At 41.6% G+C, this 19,361-nt stretch overlaps 2 protein-coding genes across 6 annotated transcripts in view; one reads left to right on the top strand and one right to left on the bottom strand.

Annotated features, from left to right (window-relative positions):
• The window catches only part of TANC2 (tetratricopeptide repeat, ankyrin repeat and coiled-coil containing 2), a 371,488-nt gene extending 370,763 nt beyond the window's left edge, over nucleotides 1-725 (bottom strand). For 4 of the 5 annotated variants that reach the window (XM_043904965.1, XM_043904967.1, XM_043904968.1 and 1 more), the window contains exon 1: nucleotides 196-328. The gene's annotated coding sequence lies outside the window, so the exon portion shown is untranslated. Of the gene's footprint in view, nucleotides 1-195; nucleotides 329-617 lie in introns of those variants that run through there. The other variant, XM_043904966.1, reaches the window with a different exon arrangement.
• The window catches only part of LOC122693253 (translation initiation factor IF-2-like), a 47,869-nt gene that overhangs the window by 16,764 nt on the left and 11,744 nt on the right, over nucleotides 1-19,361 (top strand). Inside the window, exon 3 of the mRNA XM_043900795.1 lies at nucleotides 15-957. Coding sequence (XP_043756730.1) covers nucleotides 15-957 — 943 coding nt within the window. The remainder of the gene's footprint in view (nucleotides 1-14; nucleotides 958-19,361) is intronic.

Below are 19,361 nucleotides of genomic sequence, written 5' to 3'. Positions count from 1 at the left end.
GGACTCATCCGAAGCCACCCCGAGGGCCACACTGGGAACCAACCTTCCCCACGCCCTCCACACCGGAGGCACTCCGCTGCCCATTTCGCTGCCTCCCCGCTCGCCTCCGCCCCTCTCCCTGGAGCCCGGGCGTCGGAGGCGAACGCCCCTGTCACTGAAGCGACCTTCCTTTCCCGGGCTCCCGCGGTCTCTCACCTGCCGCTCTGAGGGGGGGTCTCGCTGCACCCCCCGGGGCAAGCCCCAGTCCCCGGGGTCTCCTGTGAGGACCGCGCCGCCCGCCGGAGCCGCCCGCGATCCCAGAGCACCTCGCTGCGCTCCGACGGCCGCGGTGGGTTTGCGTCCGGGAAAGGCGCGGCGGGGCCTCCCGGCGGCGAGCGCAGCCCGCGGCGGTCCCCCTGTCAGCGGCGGCGCGGGTGCAGGCTCTCGCCCCTCAGCGCCGCGGCGGCGGCGGCGGCGGCGGCGGGCGACTTGCTCCGCCTCGCGCGCGGCACAGCCGGGAGGTGAGCGCGAGGGGGATGGGAACGGGGGCGGGGCCGCCCAGAGGAGGCACCGAGGGCGGCGGCGGGAGGGCAGCGCCGGTGGCCCCGGGTCCGACGCTCGGAGCGCTCGCAGCTTACCCCGCCGGGCGGGCGGCTCGCACGAGGCGGCTGTGCCAAGCGGGCCCCGCCGGAGCAGCGCGCCCTGCAACCCGCGCCCAGCCGGCCGCTCGCTAACGCCGCCGCCGCGCCGGGGGCGTCGCACCCTCCGAGGCCGCCCGCAGCCCCGCCCCCTCCGGGCCGGGGTGGGGAGGAGCGCGAGCGCGGAGGGAGAGCGCGTGCGTGGGGGCGCGTGCGTGGTGGAGCGCGCGCGCCCCCGCCCCCTCCACCGTTTGGGGGTGGGGAGTGGCGAGGAGAGAGAGCCGAGACCGAACCCGTCTCTGCGCCGAGAGGTTGGGCCCCGGTTCTGCCGCTCTGTGAGGTCCGGGCATTTCTGTTTCCTCAGGGGGCTTTGACTGGCGGGGTCGTGGGCATTCAGTGGGGAAGAGGGGAGGGGAGCTCAATAGCAGACAAGGCCCGGGATGGTTGGGCTCCGCCCCCACGGTGATGTCACTCTCGAGGTGCTGGTGCTGTCACGTGCGCCCACTTCTGGGCCTGCCCTGCTGCTTTGATGGCCAGAACGGTCCTCTAGATTTCCCCCGACTTAAGTCACCTCACACACATGTCGCTCCTAGAGTCTTTGAGTCCTATTGCTGTCAGTTCTTCTTTCCCTGATATTCAACTGTAGTCTGTAGACAACTTCAAAATGTTGTCTGAAGTCAACTGGTGTAGGAAACAGAATGAAGTGCAAAATCAGGAATGGAGGGGAGAGAAAGAGATGAGAGATCTATTTTCTAGAATCAGTGCTGAAATTCACCAACCGCAGCTTGAGAGCCTGAGGTGAAGTTGTGACGCTGGTTCTGTCACAGCCAGGTTGGACAGGAAGTAATGTAGTTTGAACAGCTAGTAGGCCAAGCGCGGAAAGCCACCGCAGTAAAGCCTCCTTGAGGTCCTATTTCCCTCACTTGACTCTACCTAGATCTTCTTCACCTTAATCTTTCTTCCTCTTGTCTCACAGAACAGCAATTCAACTGTGGAAGATATCTGGACATAAATTTGTTGGCATGCTGTAAAATGATGCAAAGCTATCGCTATTACCAGTCTTGCCTGGCTAGTCGTCTGTTCCATGAACTGAGATGACCTTTCCTGGTCATCTGTTCCCTAATGAGACACCATGATTGGAAATTGATGCACCAAATTACTTCAGTCAAGCAAACTGTGTCTGTGGTGTTTCTGCCATAGAGAGGTTTGGTGCCAGGATGCTCAGTGGCTCACTCCTGTCCAACTCTTTGTGACCCCATGGACTATACCCCACCAGGCTCTCTGTCTGTTTGATTTTCTAGGCAAGAATACGGAGTGGCTAGCCATTTCCTCCTGTAGGGTATCTTCTTGACCCAGGAATCTGAACCTTCCGCTTTTGTGTCTCCTGCATTGCAGGAGGTTTCTTTATCATTGCGCCACCTGGGGAGCCCAGAGAGTTTTGGCAAAGGTCCTTTAATCTACTTCATCCAGGATTTTCTTTGTGTTTTTTCTTTTCAAAGTTAGTATTAATTTCAGAATAATGAAAGAAATATGAAGCCACATGCGACAGCTAGTGTCTCCAGTGAGTTCTTAAAAGTCAGAGCTAGAGCAGCTTTAAATGCTACAGCTAAACTGGCAAGATGAAGGATTGATATATGGGATCTTTTGGTGATAACTACAAAAAGTTAGATTGCTCTAACTAAAACCTATTTACCTATGGCGATAGAGGCAGACTAGTGATTACTTCAGAGGAACTGACTGAGAAGGGGGCAGGAGGGAGTCTTCTGGGTGCTGGAAATGTTCACTATCTTGATCTAGTTAATGATTACAAGGGTTAATGTTGGTGCAAAAAGATTGGTGGGCTTTACTGTATCTCTAAAATTTTAGAGTTTTTGTAAAGATAGTATACACCAAAGAGGCATTACAACAATATCACAATTGAAGTCCAGAAACCTGGCTTTGAATCTCAGTGTCACCTACTACTTCCCAGCCTATGTGACCTTGAGCAAGTCTGAGACTTGTCTTTCTTCATCTATCCAATATGGGCATGGAGTAGGAAATGGCGTCCACTCCAGAATTCTTGCCTGGAAAATTCCATGGATAGAGGAACCTGGTGGGCTACAGTCTGTGGGGTTGAAAAGAGTCAGACACGACTGAGCATGCATGCAGGCATTTAATATGGGTGATGTTACCTCACAGGATGGTTGGGAAGATTAAATGAAGTTATGTTTGAAAAGTACTTATCACAGAGCCTGGTATAAAATAAGTGCTCAGGAAACTTTAGCTATTGTTATGTTATTCTTGCACTCAAATTTACCCTATTTAGTTCTCTTTTGGTCTTTTTTTATTTATTTTAAAGATTACTTTGATTGTAAGCCTCTGCCTGTGAGTTTCACTGAGCTAATAACATTCCTTTCCCCCAAGAAATAACAAAAGGCAGTCAGGGGTGTAATGTGTTGGTTTTCAAACTAGTTCAGGTGGCGGCACTCAGAAATTATGGTGCTCATTGTGGAACACCATGAAATATTGTTAGATTGAATCCTGCCATATGGACTTGATGCAATTTTACCAGCACTAAATCTGGCTATATTATGTTTGTGCAAATCTCCCCCATATTAAAAATAATAATGTATTTTTAAGAAATAATGCATCTGTGTTTTTCCTTTGAAATTTGTCTGCAACTTTTCACTAGAAAATACCCAAAGTTTAATAATGGTTCACAAAATGAAAACCTATAGATCCATTCTTCCTGGAAATCAGAAAAACACTGTAATTGGTCAGTTTTAGCAGCAGAGCTCTTTATTGGAGTTTCCCACAGTAAGCTCTAATAACTATAACCCACAGGGTCTCTTGCTCTGATGAAGTGAGTAACTCTGACTCACTATCCTCATCATACTTCCAAAGATCAGTCTCCATTTCTTTTGGCTGACCTTTCCAAGATCCCTTGTTCACACTGAGCAATGCCAGTGTCCACTGGAATGAACTTATTCCTTCGCTGTTTAGGTCATCTAACATGATTCTAGTCAGCCAGTTTTCCTCCACATAGTTCTTGCAGTGTGCTGCCATGCTCTAAACGTTGTGGCAGAAGCAATCTGTCCTTGACAGAGGTAGGGGTGGGGTACGTAGGGATGGAGAGCAGCACTAAAGAGAGAAGCCACCTGTGTTCTCAACTCCTCACCCTGGATTCCCTTCTTTGTCACTAATACCTGAAATCCTGAGAGAATGCTCTTTTTTTTTTTAACCTATTAAAACTCCATTCTAATCAAGATGGTAACTTAGTCTATGACTTAATGTATGTCATGTAAGAGGAACCTGTAAATAACTGTCCATAAAGTGACCCAACCATACTGTATACCTCCCAACTTGCCAGGCCAGCTACAGCAGGGGTCCCCAACCTCTGGGCGGAGAAGGCAATGGCAGCCCACTCCAGTGTTCTTGCCGGGAGAATCCCAGGGATGGCAGAGCCTGGTGGGCTGCCGTCTATGGGGTTGGACACGACTGAAGTGACTTAGCAGCAGCAGCAGCAGCAGCCAACCTCTGGGATCTAATGCCTGATGATCTGAGGTGGAGCTGATGTAATAATAATGGAAATAAAATGAACAATAAAATGAATAAGTAATGCGCTTAAATCATCCCCAAACCATCCCCCCACCCCCATCCTGGTCCATAGAAAAATTCTTTTCCATGAAACCAATTCTGGTGCCAAAAAGGTTGGGTACCGCTGATCTAAACATTCAAAATGAGCTTCCTTGCTCTATCAACTCTGCACAGTTACTCACCTCTGCATATGGCATAGGTCTTCCCCATACCTCCAAATCTCTTAAGTAAACCCCAGGCCTGCCTTTAACTCCCTACTGAATAGAGTCATAACTCCACCATTGTTGATTGATTGCCTGTTGTTCAGTCACTGGGCTTCCCTGGTGGCTCAGCTGGTAAAGAATCCGCCTGCAATGCAGGAGACCTGGGTTTGATCCCTGGATTGGGAAGATTCCCTGGAGAAAGGAACAGCTACCCACCCCGTCATTCTGGCCTGGAGAATTCCATGGAGTATCCATGGGGTTGCAAAGAGTCGGACAGGACTGAGAGACTTTCACTTTCACTTTTCAGCCACTAAGTCGTGTCTGACTCTGCAACCCCATGGACTGCAGCATGCCAGGCTCCTGTGTCCTTCACTGTCTCCCAGAGCTTGCTCAACTTCATGTCCATTGAGTCGGTGATGCTAGCAGTACCTACTGGCTGCAAATGCTTTACTAAATGCCTTGTGTATACCACATTTAATTCTCACAACATCGTATCAGGTGAGTATTATTATCTCACTTTTCTAGATAAGGGGGATGGAGAGGCTCTGAGAAGTTAGTTAACTCAAGGTCACACTGAATGGCTGGCAGAGCCCCAGTCTGAACCCAAACATACACTTTGTCCTTTATCAGTTAACCTCAGGATATAAGATGCGAATGAGAACACAGAATACAGTATTTTTTTAAATGTGAACCAGGGACTTCCCTGGTGGTCCACTGTTAAAGAATTCACTTTCCATTGCTGGGGACACGAATTCAATCCCTGGTTGCAGGGGGGAGACTAAGATCCCACACCTTGGGGCAACTAAGCAGATGCACTGCAACTAAAGAAGCCCCCATGGGTCCCACAACTAAAGAAAGCCTGCACGTCACAACTAAGAAATCACATGCCGCAATAAAGATGAAAGATCCTGCATGCCACACCTATGACCTGGCATAGTCAAATAAATAAATATCTTTTAAAAATAATCTAATAAAGTAGACCTGAGCAGGGAGGGACCAGTAATAATCATTTGGTTAAGAGGAGCTATTAATATCTTTTAAGAAGGTAAATAAGAGGACAGCTATAGTCAAGAATTGTGGCAGTAAAGATGGAAAGGAACAATTCCAACAGCCATTGCATGGGAAGAATTAACAGACCTTTCTGAATGACTGAGGGCTTCCCAGGTGGCACTAGTGGCAAAGGATCCACCTACCAGTGCAGGAGATGCGGGTTCAATTCCTGGGTCGGGAAGATCCCGTGGAGTAAAGGGAATGGCACCCCACTCCAATATTCTCGCCAGGAAAATTCTATGCACAGAGCAGCCAGGTGGGCTACAGTCCATGGGGCCACACAGAGTCAGACACAATGGAGCGACTGAGCACTACTACTATTATTTCTGAATAACTGAACACAGACAGTAAAGAACAGTGAGAAATCAAAATACAACATGGTGACAAGACTGTCTAGAAGACTGCTCCCTGTGACAGAAGCAGAGGAGGCAGAAGGACTGGTGTATAGGAGAAGAAAGAGATGGTTTTGGCATACTTTGTGTTTGTAGTAGTTTTTTACTGCTTTTGAGTTACAAATCACTTCTTTTGAGAATCTGACAGAATCAATGGATCCTTTTTTCAGAGGAAAAAAATGTATTTGTACTTAGACATGTTATACGATTTGTAATGGACACCCTTGGAATTGACTGCCAGAGAGCTCTTGATGCCAGCTGGGCACTTTAAGGCCCTTTTTGGAAAGTTTGTACTTTACATCCAAAGGATCAAGTCAATCTCTCCCTAGTAGCTGAAGCTATGGATACTGTTAACTGATGTTTTTCCTAACCCATGAGCCCGAAAAACAGACATTGCTCAAATACATTTGAGCTCATGGATTCGTCACACCCCATCCTTGGATTCCAGGACGTTTGTTGAAATTCCTCCATGGCTATGCTTGTTTGAACCACATGTCCATCATTTATATATGAAGTCCAATTAATTACAAGTTGAATATATTGATTGAAACCCACCCTGTAGGCTCCAGGTGGAAATTCCTGATTTAAGATAATGGAAAGTCACCCAAGTGGACATAGTCTGTAGAGAGTTGGAATTTAGGTGAGGAAGGGGAAGATAATGAATACTCAGGAGAGGAAATAGAGCACAGGTGTATAAGAGCATGGACCCTGGACCCAGACTGACTGCACTCAAATCCTAACTCAACAGTCTATTGGGTTGACCAATAAATTCATTCTGGTTTTTCTGTAAGATGTATTGAAAAACCTGAATGAACCTTTTGGCCAACCTAATACTAAATGCGTGACCATAAGCAAGTTATTCTGCATTTCTAGATTTCAAGATATTCACCTGTGAATTGGGCTTTAAAAACGACACCTACTTTATAGCGTTGATGTGAGGCTTAAGTTGATACAGGTAGAAGTACCTGATCCATAGAAAGTCTCTGTGGACTGTTATCATTCAATGTAACAGGCCTGTGCCTAGATATTTCACATGTTATTTTATTTGCTCTAATCCTCATGAAAACTTCAGAGGATTGGAGTTATTATGCCCGTTTTACTAGAGGAAAACAGTGTGACTCAAAATGGTTTGCCCCAGATCCCACAGTAAGTGACAAAATCCAAATTAAAATATGGATCTAGAATATTTGAATAAAAAATGAAAAGGAAAGTTTTCATTACAATTAATAGAGCATGCTACCTCAGAATTAATGTGTGTATATATATATATGTGTGTGTGTATACTAATTATGTATATATATTTATTCAGCAGCTATCTCATGTGGCATCTATCTCATATAGATGCTAAATACATGTTTGTGAAGTAAATTTATTAAATAATCAAGATCTGTAAAAAGGAGAGGATGAAAATACTGCTCTTACCACCAAAAGCATTCTAATCCATGTACAATTTTGCATATTAAAATTAAAAATTGGCCCTGTGGAAAATATAATTTCTCATGATTTTATATTTAGCTTTAATCACCCTTTGACCTAGAGTCCACCCATAACACAGAGTCCAGTCCACTCTATGTTATGGACAGGCTAGAATTTGTGGCCCTACAGAACTGAGGACACGGCTCTGGATCTAGTTGACCTTTCAACCAAACTTCCTCAAAGAACCCTCTTGTTACTGCTGTGCCCTTTTTATTTTTATGATTTTGTTTATTTCTTTGTTTTGGGCTGCACTGGGTCTTTGTTGTTGCGCGCAGGCTTTCTCTAGTTGTGATGAGCAGGGGCTCCTCTCTAGTTGCAGAGTGCTGCCGCTGCAGGGCACAGTCTCTAGGGTGCACAGCCTTCGTTGTCCTGCAGTACGGGGAATCTTCCTAGACCGGGAATCAAACCCTTGTCCTCTGCACTGGCAGCCAGATCCTTCATCACTGGACCACCAGGAAAGTCCACCATGCCCTTTCAGTTTGTTACAACTCGAAACTCTGAAAATACCTTTACCATTTAAAATTAGACACCCAGGTGGGAAGGAGGTTCAAGAGGAAGGGGACATACGTATACTTACAACTGATTCATGTTGAGGTATGGCAGAAGCTAACACAGTATTGTAAAGCAATTATCCTTCAATTAAAAATAAATATAAAAAATAAACAATAAAAAATTTTTAAAATAAAATCAGACACCCTAGTTTATGGTTGAACCTTGAGGAATGCCTTTAATTGGGGAAAGGGAAGTCAGCAAAGGACACAGAAGCAACAGGCTGAAAGCACATCTGTTTGTGTTTTAGGCACAGACCTCTTCCTTCTCTACAGAGCTTGAAGGTACTTAGTATTGGTAATGTAAATTCGACAAAAGACACTGGGAAGGAAAAAGGAGTGTAAGTTCCACTTGGAACTCTCAAGAGTGAACCCCTATTTTATTTCTTCCCCATTCCTACCCAATTTCTTAATACAATCCTGTTAACATATACAAAAATCAATTATGAAAAAATTAAATACATGTATATTACAAGAACATTTCCCTCCAAAGAGCTGAAAATAGTATTCAGTTGCTATTTGCAGCTCATGTTTAAGATATGATCTTTGATAAAGTATTTCCAGCATATAGTATATTTTCTAATTTTGTCCTAACGTCTACCTGACCAAGGATAGTGCTTTATATGTGGCTAATGACTCCACCTTTGCTCAATTGTATTACATTAAGGAAATATATCTTCTTAATTGGGAGGCTTCCCTGGTAGCTCGCCTGGTAAAGAATACACTTGCAATGCAGGAGACCCTGGTTCAGTTCCTGTGTCGGGAAGATCCCCTGGAGAAGGGATAGGCTACCCACTCCAGTATTCTTGGACTTCCCTGGTGGCTCAGATGGTAAAGAATCCACCTGCAAGGCGGGAGACCTGGGTTTGACCCCACCCCCTGGAGGAGGGCATGGCAACCCACTCCAGTATTCTTGCCTGGAGAATCCCCTTGGACAGAGGAGCTTGGCAGGCTACAGTCCATGGGGTCACAAATAGTTGGACACGACTGAACGACATGCATGCTTCTTATTACTGGTATCAGTGTTTCCATTTTCTACTTGTATTTATAAATAGTGATAAAGATGCAATAAAATGTTCAAATAATTGCATAAACAAATATTGAAAATGATGCTGCTACTGGAAATAAACTCTTGATTGGTAGGCTGTTCCACTGTGTAAGAGCTTAAAATGTTCATTCACCTGCAAATACATGAATGTCACAATTCAATGTATTGAAAAATGACTGAGGAATCACACTGTATAAGAAAGTTTGAGTTGATCCAGAGTTAAAACAGTGAACATTGATGACCACCCATTTTGAACTCATAGTTGAAACATTTTTTTTAAGGACACCACGCTAAAGAAATCACAAAACTGTCATCATTGAGGGTATTTATTGTGCCCAAACACAAAGATGATGCCACTGACCCCCTACTAATAAGACATGAAATTGTAGTTGATTCTCCAGTATTGTGTGGGTTTTATTGAACCTGCCACATCCAAAGCACCTAAGTAGTTGCAAGTTAGTTAAATATTAAGAGAGACCATCAGTAGCCAAGGGAGAATGACTGGTGTAAAGAGAATGATCACACAATCATGGTTTAGTACCACAGCCCTTATCAATGAGTTATGACTAAGAAAAAAGGTAAGAATGCAGTAGAGTTGTGTAAGTTGTCAATGTTTTCTTCATATAATGGAATACACAATTTCTTTTTAATCAAAAGAGGTCTTAGATAAATTATTTTTAATGATTTCTTTTGGAGTATAGTTGATTTACAATATTGTGTTAGTTTCCACTGTACAACAAAGTGAGTCAGTTATACATATATCCACTCTTTCTCAAATTATTTTCCCATATAGGTCATCACATAGTACTGAGTAGAGTTCCCTGTTCTGTACAACACGTTCTTATTAATTATCTGTTTATATGAAGTAGTGTGTATATGTCAGTCACAATATCCCAATTTACTCCTTTCTCCCTCACGTCTTTTCCCACTCGGTAACCATAAGTTTGTTTTCTACGTCTGTGACTCTGTTTCTGTTTTGTAAGTAAGCTCATTTGTACCAAGGAAATGATTTTCTAATATAAGGGAATTATAGTTTTGTTGATGTGAAATGCGGAGATGTTTTAATTATTGAAAAGAGGTGGGAGACAGAAAAGGCAAGGGAAATGAAGGTTTTGACTGGACCTGAAACTCCAGAAACAATTTCTCTAGGTTTAGTCAACTGACACACACAATGAAAAGAACAGAAGGGAGTAAAGAATCAGAGTTCAGCAGAGGAAAAGGAAAGGGGGCATTTTAACGTTATGCTACCAAATTGGTGATTGTAAAGCAACTTCATTTGTGTGAAACTCTGCTCTCTGACAATCTCATCTATCTGAAGTACAGCAAGGAACCAGGGAAATAAAGCAGATGGAAAAAGACCTCTGCAAAAACAAACTAGAGCTCACCGAAGTCCGTGCCCTAGAGATCATGCCCATTACTCCTAGGGATTTATCGAAGCCCTTTCTCAGAGGCTATTAATTTTTACTTGGATTCGATTCTAAGCGACCTGGCAATCTGGTTTCCAAACTCATAAAAAATTAAAAGCAGTAAACTAGAAGAGGGAGGAGAAACTATCCCATGTAGACACGCAGATAGCAGTGAGAAGAGAAGGCTGAAGGTCTGTAAGCAGGGTAGAGATGAAAAGAGGCATAAATATCGACTTAATGATCAAAAAGCATAGCAATTTAGTGCCTTTAACACAGGGTAAAAGGGTTCCATGTACCTCCATAGGGCTTGGGGAAGAAAAATTTAAAATCTGAGTCTGTATGAGTCCTGAGTAATCAAGAAAATTAGATTATATTCAGTATACAGCCTTTCTCAGAGTTATGCAGCACTCAACTTTATGTAAACAGTTCCACAAGGCGCATAGTCAAGTTCTGAAGATGTGAGAGATTTTATATCACGTTGAGAAATGCAAAGAAGTGAAGTGTGTAGGACTTGCCTGGTGCTCTAGTGGTTAAGAATCCCCCTTGCAATGCAGGGGATGCGGGTGCGAACCCTGGTTGGGGAACTAAGATCCCACATGCCTTGGAGCAATGAAGCCTCCACACGGCAACTACTGAGCTCGTGTGCTGCAACTAGAGAGTTCGGGCATCACAAGGACAGATCCTGCATGATATAGCAAAGATCCCACATGCCACAACTAAGACCCGATACAGCCAAATAAATACGTAAATAAATATTTTTAAAAAGTCAAGTGTGTAGAGGAACACCACAGAGTAAGCATGCAAGGCCAGAAGTTGCCAGTTTAAGGAGATAATGGCCTTCCATGGTCAGTCTTGCATGACTTTTGTCCCCATGCAGATTCTCACTGCATTAACTCAAATTATGACACTGCCATTTGTTTGTTCACAGTTTTGTTACTTTCTGCTGTTGTTGTGTGTTGTTGTTTAGTTGCAAAGTCGTGTTCGACTCTTTGTGACCCCATGGACTGTAGCCCAACAGGCCCCATGGGATTTTACAGGCAAGAATACTGGAGTGGGTTGCCATTTCCTTCTCCAGGGGATCTTCCCAAACCAGGTATTGAATCCATGTCTCCTGCATGGCAGGAGGATTCTTTATCACTAAGTTACCTGGGAAGCCCTTTGTTACTTTCTAATCATGTCCAAAAAGTCAGGGAGCTGGATCCCACAAGCCACAACTAAGAGTTCACATGCAGCAGGTAAAGATTCTTCATGCCCCAACGAAGATACAATTGTGTGCCACAACTAAGACCCAGTGCAACCAAATAAATAAATAGTTTTAAAATAATTTAAAAAAAAAACAGGGTACAAAATTGTATATGTAGCATAATCTGTACAGTGTACAAAACACATAGAAAATAAGATGCTCTCCCTAATAACGGCCACCAAAAAGTTTTTTAAACCTAGGAAAAAACTGTATGTGCAATACTCTTGTAAAGAAAACTACAAATATCCACTGAAGGAAAATTTTAAACTGCACAAATGAAAAGACATACCATGTGACCAGATGGGAAGATTCATGATATTGTAAAGATGCCATTTTACCCAAATTACTTACTAAATCAGGGCAATTCCAATCAGATTTATAATAGGATTTTTAATGAAACTGACATGCTAATTCTAAAATTCATCTGGAAGAATGCACACTTAAGAATAGCTAGGTATTTTTTTAAGTGTAATGAGAGGCCTCTTCCTGCCAGACATCAAAATATGTAATCACATAAATTAAAGTGTGGCAATGGATCACAAATTTTAAAAAATAGCTTAATGATGGATTCCCTGGTGGCCCAATAGTTAAGACTCTGCACTCCCAATGCAGAGGTCACAGTTTCCCATCCCTGGTCAGGGAACTAAGATCCCACATACCACATGGCATAGCCCCCCAAAAAAGTTATAAAAAATAGATTAATGAAAGGGAATAGATCATCAAATCCTGATACAACCATATGTGGGGGACATTTCAAAATAATTGAAAATAGGTGTTTAGACAATTGATTATCCATTTTTAAAAATTATTTATTTGTTTGTTTTTGGCTGTCCTGGGCCTTCATTGTTGCTCTGACTTTTCTCTGCTTGCAGAGTGCAGGGGCTACTCTCTAGTTGAGGTGCACAGGCTACTTATTGCCATGGCTTCTCTTATGGTGAAGCATGGGCTCCAGGGGCTTCAGTAGTTGCTGTGAGTGGGCTCAGTAGCTGCGGCTCCCAGGCTCTAGAGCACAGGCTCAATAGTTGTGGCACAGGGACTTAGTTGCTCCATTGCGTGTGGGATTTTCCCACATCAGGGATCAAACCCATGTCTTCTGCATTGACAAGCAGATTATCACTGAGCCACCAGGGAAGCCCCTGGTTATCCGTTAAACTAACAAACAAAAAGATATATTTCTTATATCGCAATATTCAAAAATAAATTAATTCTTCACCTTCCCAGAAACTGGCACAGTCAGGGTCAAGGACTGAAGAGACTGCAGCCTGCAAGGTACCTTTTTATTTTATCCAGTGCTGTTGGGCAAACAAGGAAATAAAGGAGAATGGTGAGAGCAGGTTTCTCTCTTTTGGAGGAGGGAGCTGCAAACATGGAAAGTGAGAAGCCCATAATGAACTCCGTAATTTTGGATTGGAGAAATTTGTGTGAACTCAAAGTTTTATATATCTGTGTTCTAATTTGGATGCTTGTGTTAAAGTTCTATAGGAGCATGTTCTTGTTTTTAGGAAATGTACACTGAAGTATTTAGAGGTTAGGGCTTCATGTCCACAATGGATCAGATGCCTCAAATGGTTCAAGAAAAAAAAAAAAAAAAAAAAAACCTCATGTATATAATATGTATGTAGGGTGGGGAAACAGAAGAGAAGAAGCAAATGTAATGAAATGATAACAATTGGGGAATCAAGGTGAACAGGGAAGTTCATGATGTTATCCTTGCAACTTTTCAGTGAGTTTGAAATTATTTCAAAGTAAAAAGTTGTAAAAATAATTTCCAGATGTATCAAAAATCTAATTAATCCTCCTTCCTAGGATCTGTGCCCCAAGTATCTCACATATACACAAAGATGTACATGTATGAGTTCATATTTAGAAATCATAATGAGAAAATGTAGGAAATATGCATCAATAGGGAATGGTTAAATAAATTACAGTATAAACACTCCATGGAATGTTGTGCAGGCATAAAAGAGAATAAGAAAAAAAAAAAAAGAATAAGGTAGATTTACTTGTACTGACATATCTCCAGGAAGTATTAAAAGGAATAGCAAGTGACAAACCAAGAGGTAGAGTATGATCCCATTTGTGGTTTTTTTTCTTTTTTTTTTTTTTTAATATTTATTTATTTGGCCACATTGGGTCTTAGGGTGGCTCCTGGGATCTTTCACTGGGATCTTTTGTTGGGTTGTGCGGGCTTCTCTCAAGTTATCATGCACAGGCTTAGTTGCCCTGCAGCATGTTAAATCTAGTTCCCATGCAGGGATTGAACCCATGTCCCCTGCATTGGAAGGTAGAGTCCTAACCCCTGGACCACAGGGAAGTCCCCCATTTGTGTGGTTTTTTTTTTTAAGTTTTTAAAAAACCTGCTTTGAGTGTCAGTTGTACGTGTAAGTTGTATGTATGTGTGTGTATCAATGCTTATAAACAAATCTAAAAATAGTCTGAAAGAATACACACCCAGCTATTAGCAGTGGTTAATTCTAGTGAAGGAGAATAGTATTCTATTTTCCACATTTCCTGTTTTGTTAATTTGTGACCCTATGGACTGTAACCCATCAATCTCCTCTGTCCATGGGATTCCCAGGCAAGAATACTGGAGTGGGTTACCATTTCCTTCTCCAGGGGATCTTCCAGGTCTAGGGATCGAACCCATGTCTCCTGCACTGACAGGAGGATTCTTTACCACAGAGCCACCAGGGAAGCTCATGGCATGTAATACTTTCAATATCAGTTGGAAAAAAGAAGCCTAAGTACAAAAAGGCAGAAATGTATATAGTACATTCTAAAAGAATTCCTCTCAAGGTGATTATAATATTTAATGCTGGCAATTATCTCGGGTTATCTGGAAAACTCCTAGTCCAACCCCCACACATAAAGAACTGATCTTCCAGTGAAGGTGCCCAGGTACACTTGATCATTAATTTAATAGAAGATTAGGCAGCCGGCTGAGCCACTCCTCGCTTGCCAGGCCACCGTCCAGAAGCAAATTCCCTTGCAGCTCTCCAAAAGGAGGTCAAATGAGTCCCCAGGGATTCTCAACAGAAAGAAATTGCCAGAGGCTAAATTTGGCATCATAACCAAGCCTTAGACTGGGATAAACTGTGCCAGCACTTTTCAGTTATGCTTTCAAGACCTTGATCAGAACAGGCAGGACTAGATAGCTGTTTCCAAGAGTGCCTTCGCAGCCTGAATTGGAAACAATTGTTCAAACCTGAATTGTGGGATGAACTTGAAAATGTCAAATTCCTCCTCTGCCTCCTTGACCTATATTATCATTTTTTTTTAAAGGATATTTAAATTCCCTTTCTTTTCTCTTGCTCCAAGCAGTTTATCATAGTAATAATTCCTGCTGACCTGATCAGATCCTCAGTTTAGCCTTTCTTAAGACAGGAAATACAGGCTAGCCATCTGTTTTATTTTTCTTTTATCTTTTTACATGTAAATGGCCAATTTAGTGTTTAAGTTCCTTTCCCTCCCCCCTTTATTGGCCTTTTTTTAAAATAAAAATATTTTGTTGAACTGTAATTCACATACCATCAAATTCATCCTTTTTTAATAGATAATTTTTATTTGTTTATTTTTGGCTGTACTGGGTCTTTGCTGTTGCACAGGCTTTTCTCTACTAGTGGTGAGCGGAGGACTACTCTCTAGTTGTGGTGTACAGGCTTCTCATTGCAGAGGCTTCTCTTGTTGCAGAGCTAGGGCTCTAGGGTGCATAGTAGTTGTGGCATGTGGGCTCAGAAGTTGTGGCTCCTGGGCTCTAGAGCACAGGCTTAATAGTTGAGGCACATGGGCTTAGTTGCTCCACAGCATGTAGGATCTTCCTGGATCAGGGATTGAACCTGTGTCTCCTACATTGGCTTCTTTACCACTGAGCCACCAGGGAAGCCCCCAGATTCATCCTTTTAATAATTCAGTGGGTTTTAGTAAATTCACAGAGTTGAGCAACCATCACCACCATAGACTTTAGAACATTTCATCACTCCAAAAAGAAACTGTTTACCCATTAGCAGTCACTCCCCATTTCCTCTCTTTCCCTTCTGCTCTAGGTAACTACTAATCTATTTCTTTCTATATAGATTTGCTTTTTCTGGATATTTCATATAAATGAAATCTTTCAATATGTAGTCTTTCATGTATAGCTTCTTTCATATAATGTTTTGAGGTTCATCCATATTGTAGCATGTGTCAATACTCCATTCCTTTTTAAGTAGCTGAATAACATTCCATTGTTTGGCTATATCACATTTTATTTATCTATTCATCATTTTATGGCTATTTGAGTTGCTTCCACTTTGGAGCTATTATGAATAATGCTGCTATGAATATTTATAGACATGTTTTTGTGCAAATATACATTTTCAATTTTCTTCGGTATATACCTAGGAGTAGAATTCCTGAATCATATGGTAACTCTATTTTTAACTTTTTTTGGGGGGAGAGGATGTTTCTCTGGTTTTGTTTCTCTTTATTTATTTTTATTTTATGTTGGATTATAGTTGAATAACAGTGTTGTGTTAGTTTCAGGTGTACAGTAAAGTGATTCAGTTATACATACACAAGTATCCTTTTTCAAATTCTTTTCCCATTTAAGTTATTGCAGAATATTTAGCAGAACTCCCTGTGGTATACAGTAGGTCCTTCTTGGTGATCTATTTTAAATATAGTAGTGTGTACATGTCAATCCCAAACTCCCAGTCTATCCCTTTCCCCTACTCGCCCCTCAGGGTGGTTGTTGTTTAGTTGCTAAGTCATGTCTGACTATTTGTGACCCCGTGGACTATATAATCTGCCAGGTTCTTCTGTCCATGGGATTTCCCAGGCAAGAATACTAGAGTGGGTCGCCATTTCCTTCTCCAGGGGACCTTCCCCACCCAGGGATCAAACCTGCATCTCCCACATCGGCAGGAAAATTCTTTATGACTGAGCTACCAAGGAAGCCCCTAGGATAAGCATAAGTTTGTTCTCTAAGTCTGTGTGTGAGTCTGTTTCTGTTTTGTAAATAAGTTCATTTGTATCTCTTTTTTTAAATTCCAAGTCTAAGTAATATCATCTGTTTGTCTTTCTCTGTCTGACTTACTTCACTTAATATAATAATCTCCAGGTCCATCCATGTTGCTGGAAATGGCATTATTTCATTCTTTTTAATGGCTGAGTAATATTCCACTGTGTGTACCATTTTTAACTTTTTCAGAAATTACCAAACTATTTTCCAAAGCAACTGTACCATTTTACATTCCTACAAGCAATATATACAGATTCTAGTTTCTCTATATCCTTTCCAATGCTTTCTGTTATCTGTTCTTTTGATTATAGCTATTTTGTTGGGTGTAAAGTGGTATTTCATTGTAGTTTTTTAAAAATATTTATTTATTTTTAGTTTTACTTTTTTTGGCTATGTTGGGTCTTAGTTGCATCACACAGGATCTTTGGCATGGTGCACAGGCTCCAGAGTGCATGGGCCCAATAATTGTGGTGCATAGGCTTAGTTGCCCTATGGCATGTGGGATCTTAGTTCCCAGATCCGAGCTCGAACATGCATTCCCTGCTTTGGAAGGTGGATTCTTAACCACTGGACCACCAGGGAATTCCCTTGATTCTAGTTTTAATTTGCATTTCCCTGATGACTAATGATGTTGAACATATTTTCATGTGCTTATTGGCCATTTGTATATTTCCTTCAGAGAAATAGTTATTCTCATCCTTTCCTTATTCTTTAATGGGGTTGTTTGTCTTTTTATTGTTAAATTGTAAGAGTTCTTTAAGTAGTCTGGATAATAGTCCTTTACAAGATATATGGTTTGCAAATATTTTCTCCCATCCTGTGGAATATCTTTTCACTTTCTTGATGAGGAAGAAGGAATAATAGAAAGAGGCCATTAATGGGTAAAGAGTTTCTTTTTCAGGTGATAAAAAATGTTCTGGAATTAGATAGTCATATTGGTTATACAACTATGAATATAGCAAAAACCACCGAATATATTAAAATGGTAAATTTTATGGTACATGAGTTACATCTCATTTTTAAAATATAAAAGTCACTTTAAAAAGTATCAGCTGATCCACATGACTTCAAACCTGAAATCACCATTTCATTTGAGTTGAACAATTTTTTTTACTGATGCTGCTAGATGCTCAGATACAAAGATGAAAAGACGTTGTCTCTGATTCTCTACATAGAAAACCCTAAAGACTCCACCAGAAAATTACTAGAGCTAATCAATAAATGAGTAAAGTTGCAGGATATAAAATTAACACACAGAAATCCCTTGCATTCCTAAGCACTAACAATGAGAAAACAGAAAGAGAAATTAAGGAAACAATTCCATTCACCATTGCAACGAAAAGAATAAAATACTTAGGAATAAATCTACCTAAAGAAACAAAAGACCTATATATAGAAAACTATAAAACACTGATGAAAGAAATCAAAGAGGACACAAATAGATGGAAAATATACAATGTTCATGGATCAGAAGAATCAATATAGTGAAAATTAGTATACTACCCAAAGCAATCTGTAGATTCAATGCAATCCCTATCAAGCTACCAACGGTATTTTTCACAGAGCTAGAACAAATAATTTCACAATTTGTATGGAAATACAAAAAATCTCGAAAAGCCAAAGCAATCTTGAGAAAGAAGAATGGAACTGGAGGAATCAACCTGCTTGACTTCAGTCTCTACTACAAAGCCACAGTCATCAAGACAGTGTGGTCCTGGCATAAAGACAGAAATATAGATCAATGGAACAAAATAGAAAGCCCAGAGATAAATGCACACACCTATGGACAACTTATCTTTGACAAGGGAGGCAAGAATATACAATGGAGAAAAGACAATCTCTTTAACAAGTGGTGCTGGGAAACGTGGTCAACCACTTGTAAAAGAATGAAACTAGAACACTTCCTAACACCATATACAGAAATAAACTCAAAATGGATTAAAGATCTAAATGTAAGACCAGAAACTATAAAACTCCTAGAAGAAAACATAGGCAAAACATTCTCCACATAAACCACAGCAGGATCCTCTATGACCCACCTCCCAGAATATTGGAAATAAAAGCAAAAATAAACAAATGGGACCTAATTAAACTTAAAAGCTTCTGCACAACAAAGGAAACTATAAGCAAGGTGAAAAGACAGCCTTCAGAATGGGAGAAAATAATAACAAATGAAGCAATGGACAAAGAATTAATCTCAAAAATATACAAGCAACTCCTGCAGCTCAAGCCCAGAAACATGAAAGACCCAATCAAAAAGTGGGCCAAATAACTAAACAGACATTTCTCCAAAGAAGACATACAGATGGCTAACAACCACATGAAAAGACGTTCAACATCACTCATTATCAGAGAAATTCAAATCAAAACCACAATGAGGTACCATTACATGCCAGTCAGAATGGCTGCTATCCAAAAGTCTACAAGCAATAAATGCTGGAGAGGGTGTGGAGAAAAGGGAACCCTCTTACACTGTTGGTGGGAATGCAAACTAGTACAGCCACTATGGAGAACAGTGTGGAGATTCCTTAAAAAACTGGAAATAGACCTGCCATATGACCCAGCAATCCCACTGCTGGGCATCCACACTGAGGAAACCAGAATTGAAAGAGACACATGTACCCCAGTGTTCATTGAAGCATTGTTTATAATAGCCAGGACATGGAAGCAACCTAGATGTCCATCGGCAGACAAATGGATAAGAAAGCTGTTGTACATATACACCATGGAATATTACTCAGCCATTAAAAAGAATACATTTAAATCAGTTCTAATGAGGTGGATGAAACTGGAGCCTATTATA

This window comes from Cervus elaphus, chromosome 5 (assembly GCF_910594005.1).
Source record: "Cervus elaphus chromosome 5, mCerEla1.1, whole genome shotgun sequence".
Lineage (NCBI taxonomy): Eukaryota > Metazoa > Chordata > Mammalia > Artiodactyla > Cervidae > Cervus > Cervus elaphus.
This window is presented reverse-complemented; position numbering and strand designations above follow the sequence as displayed.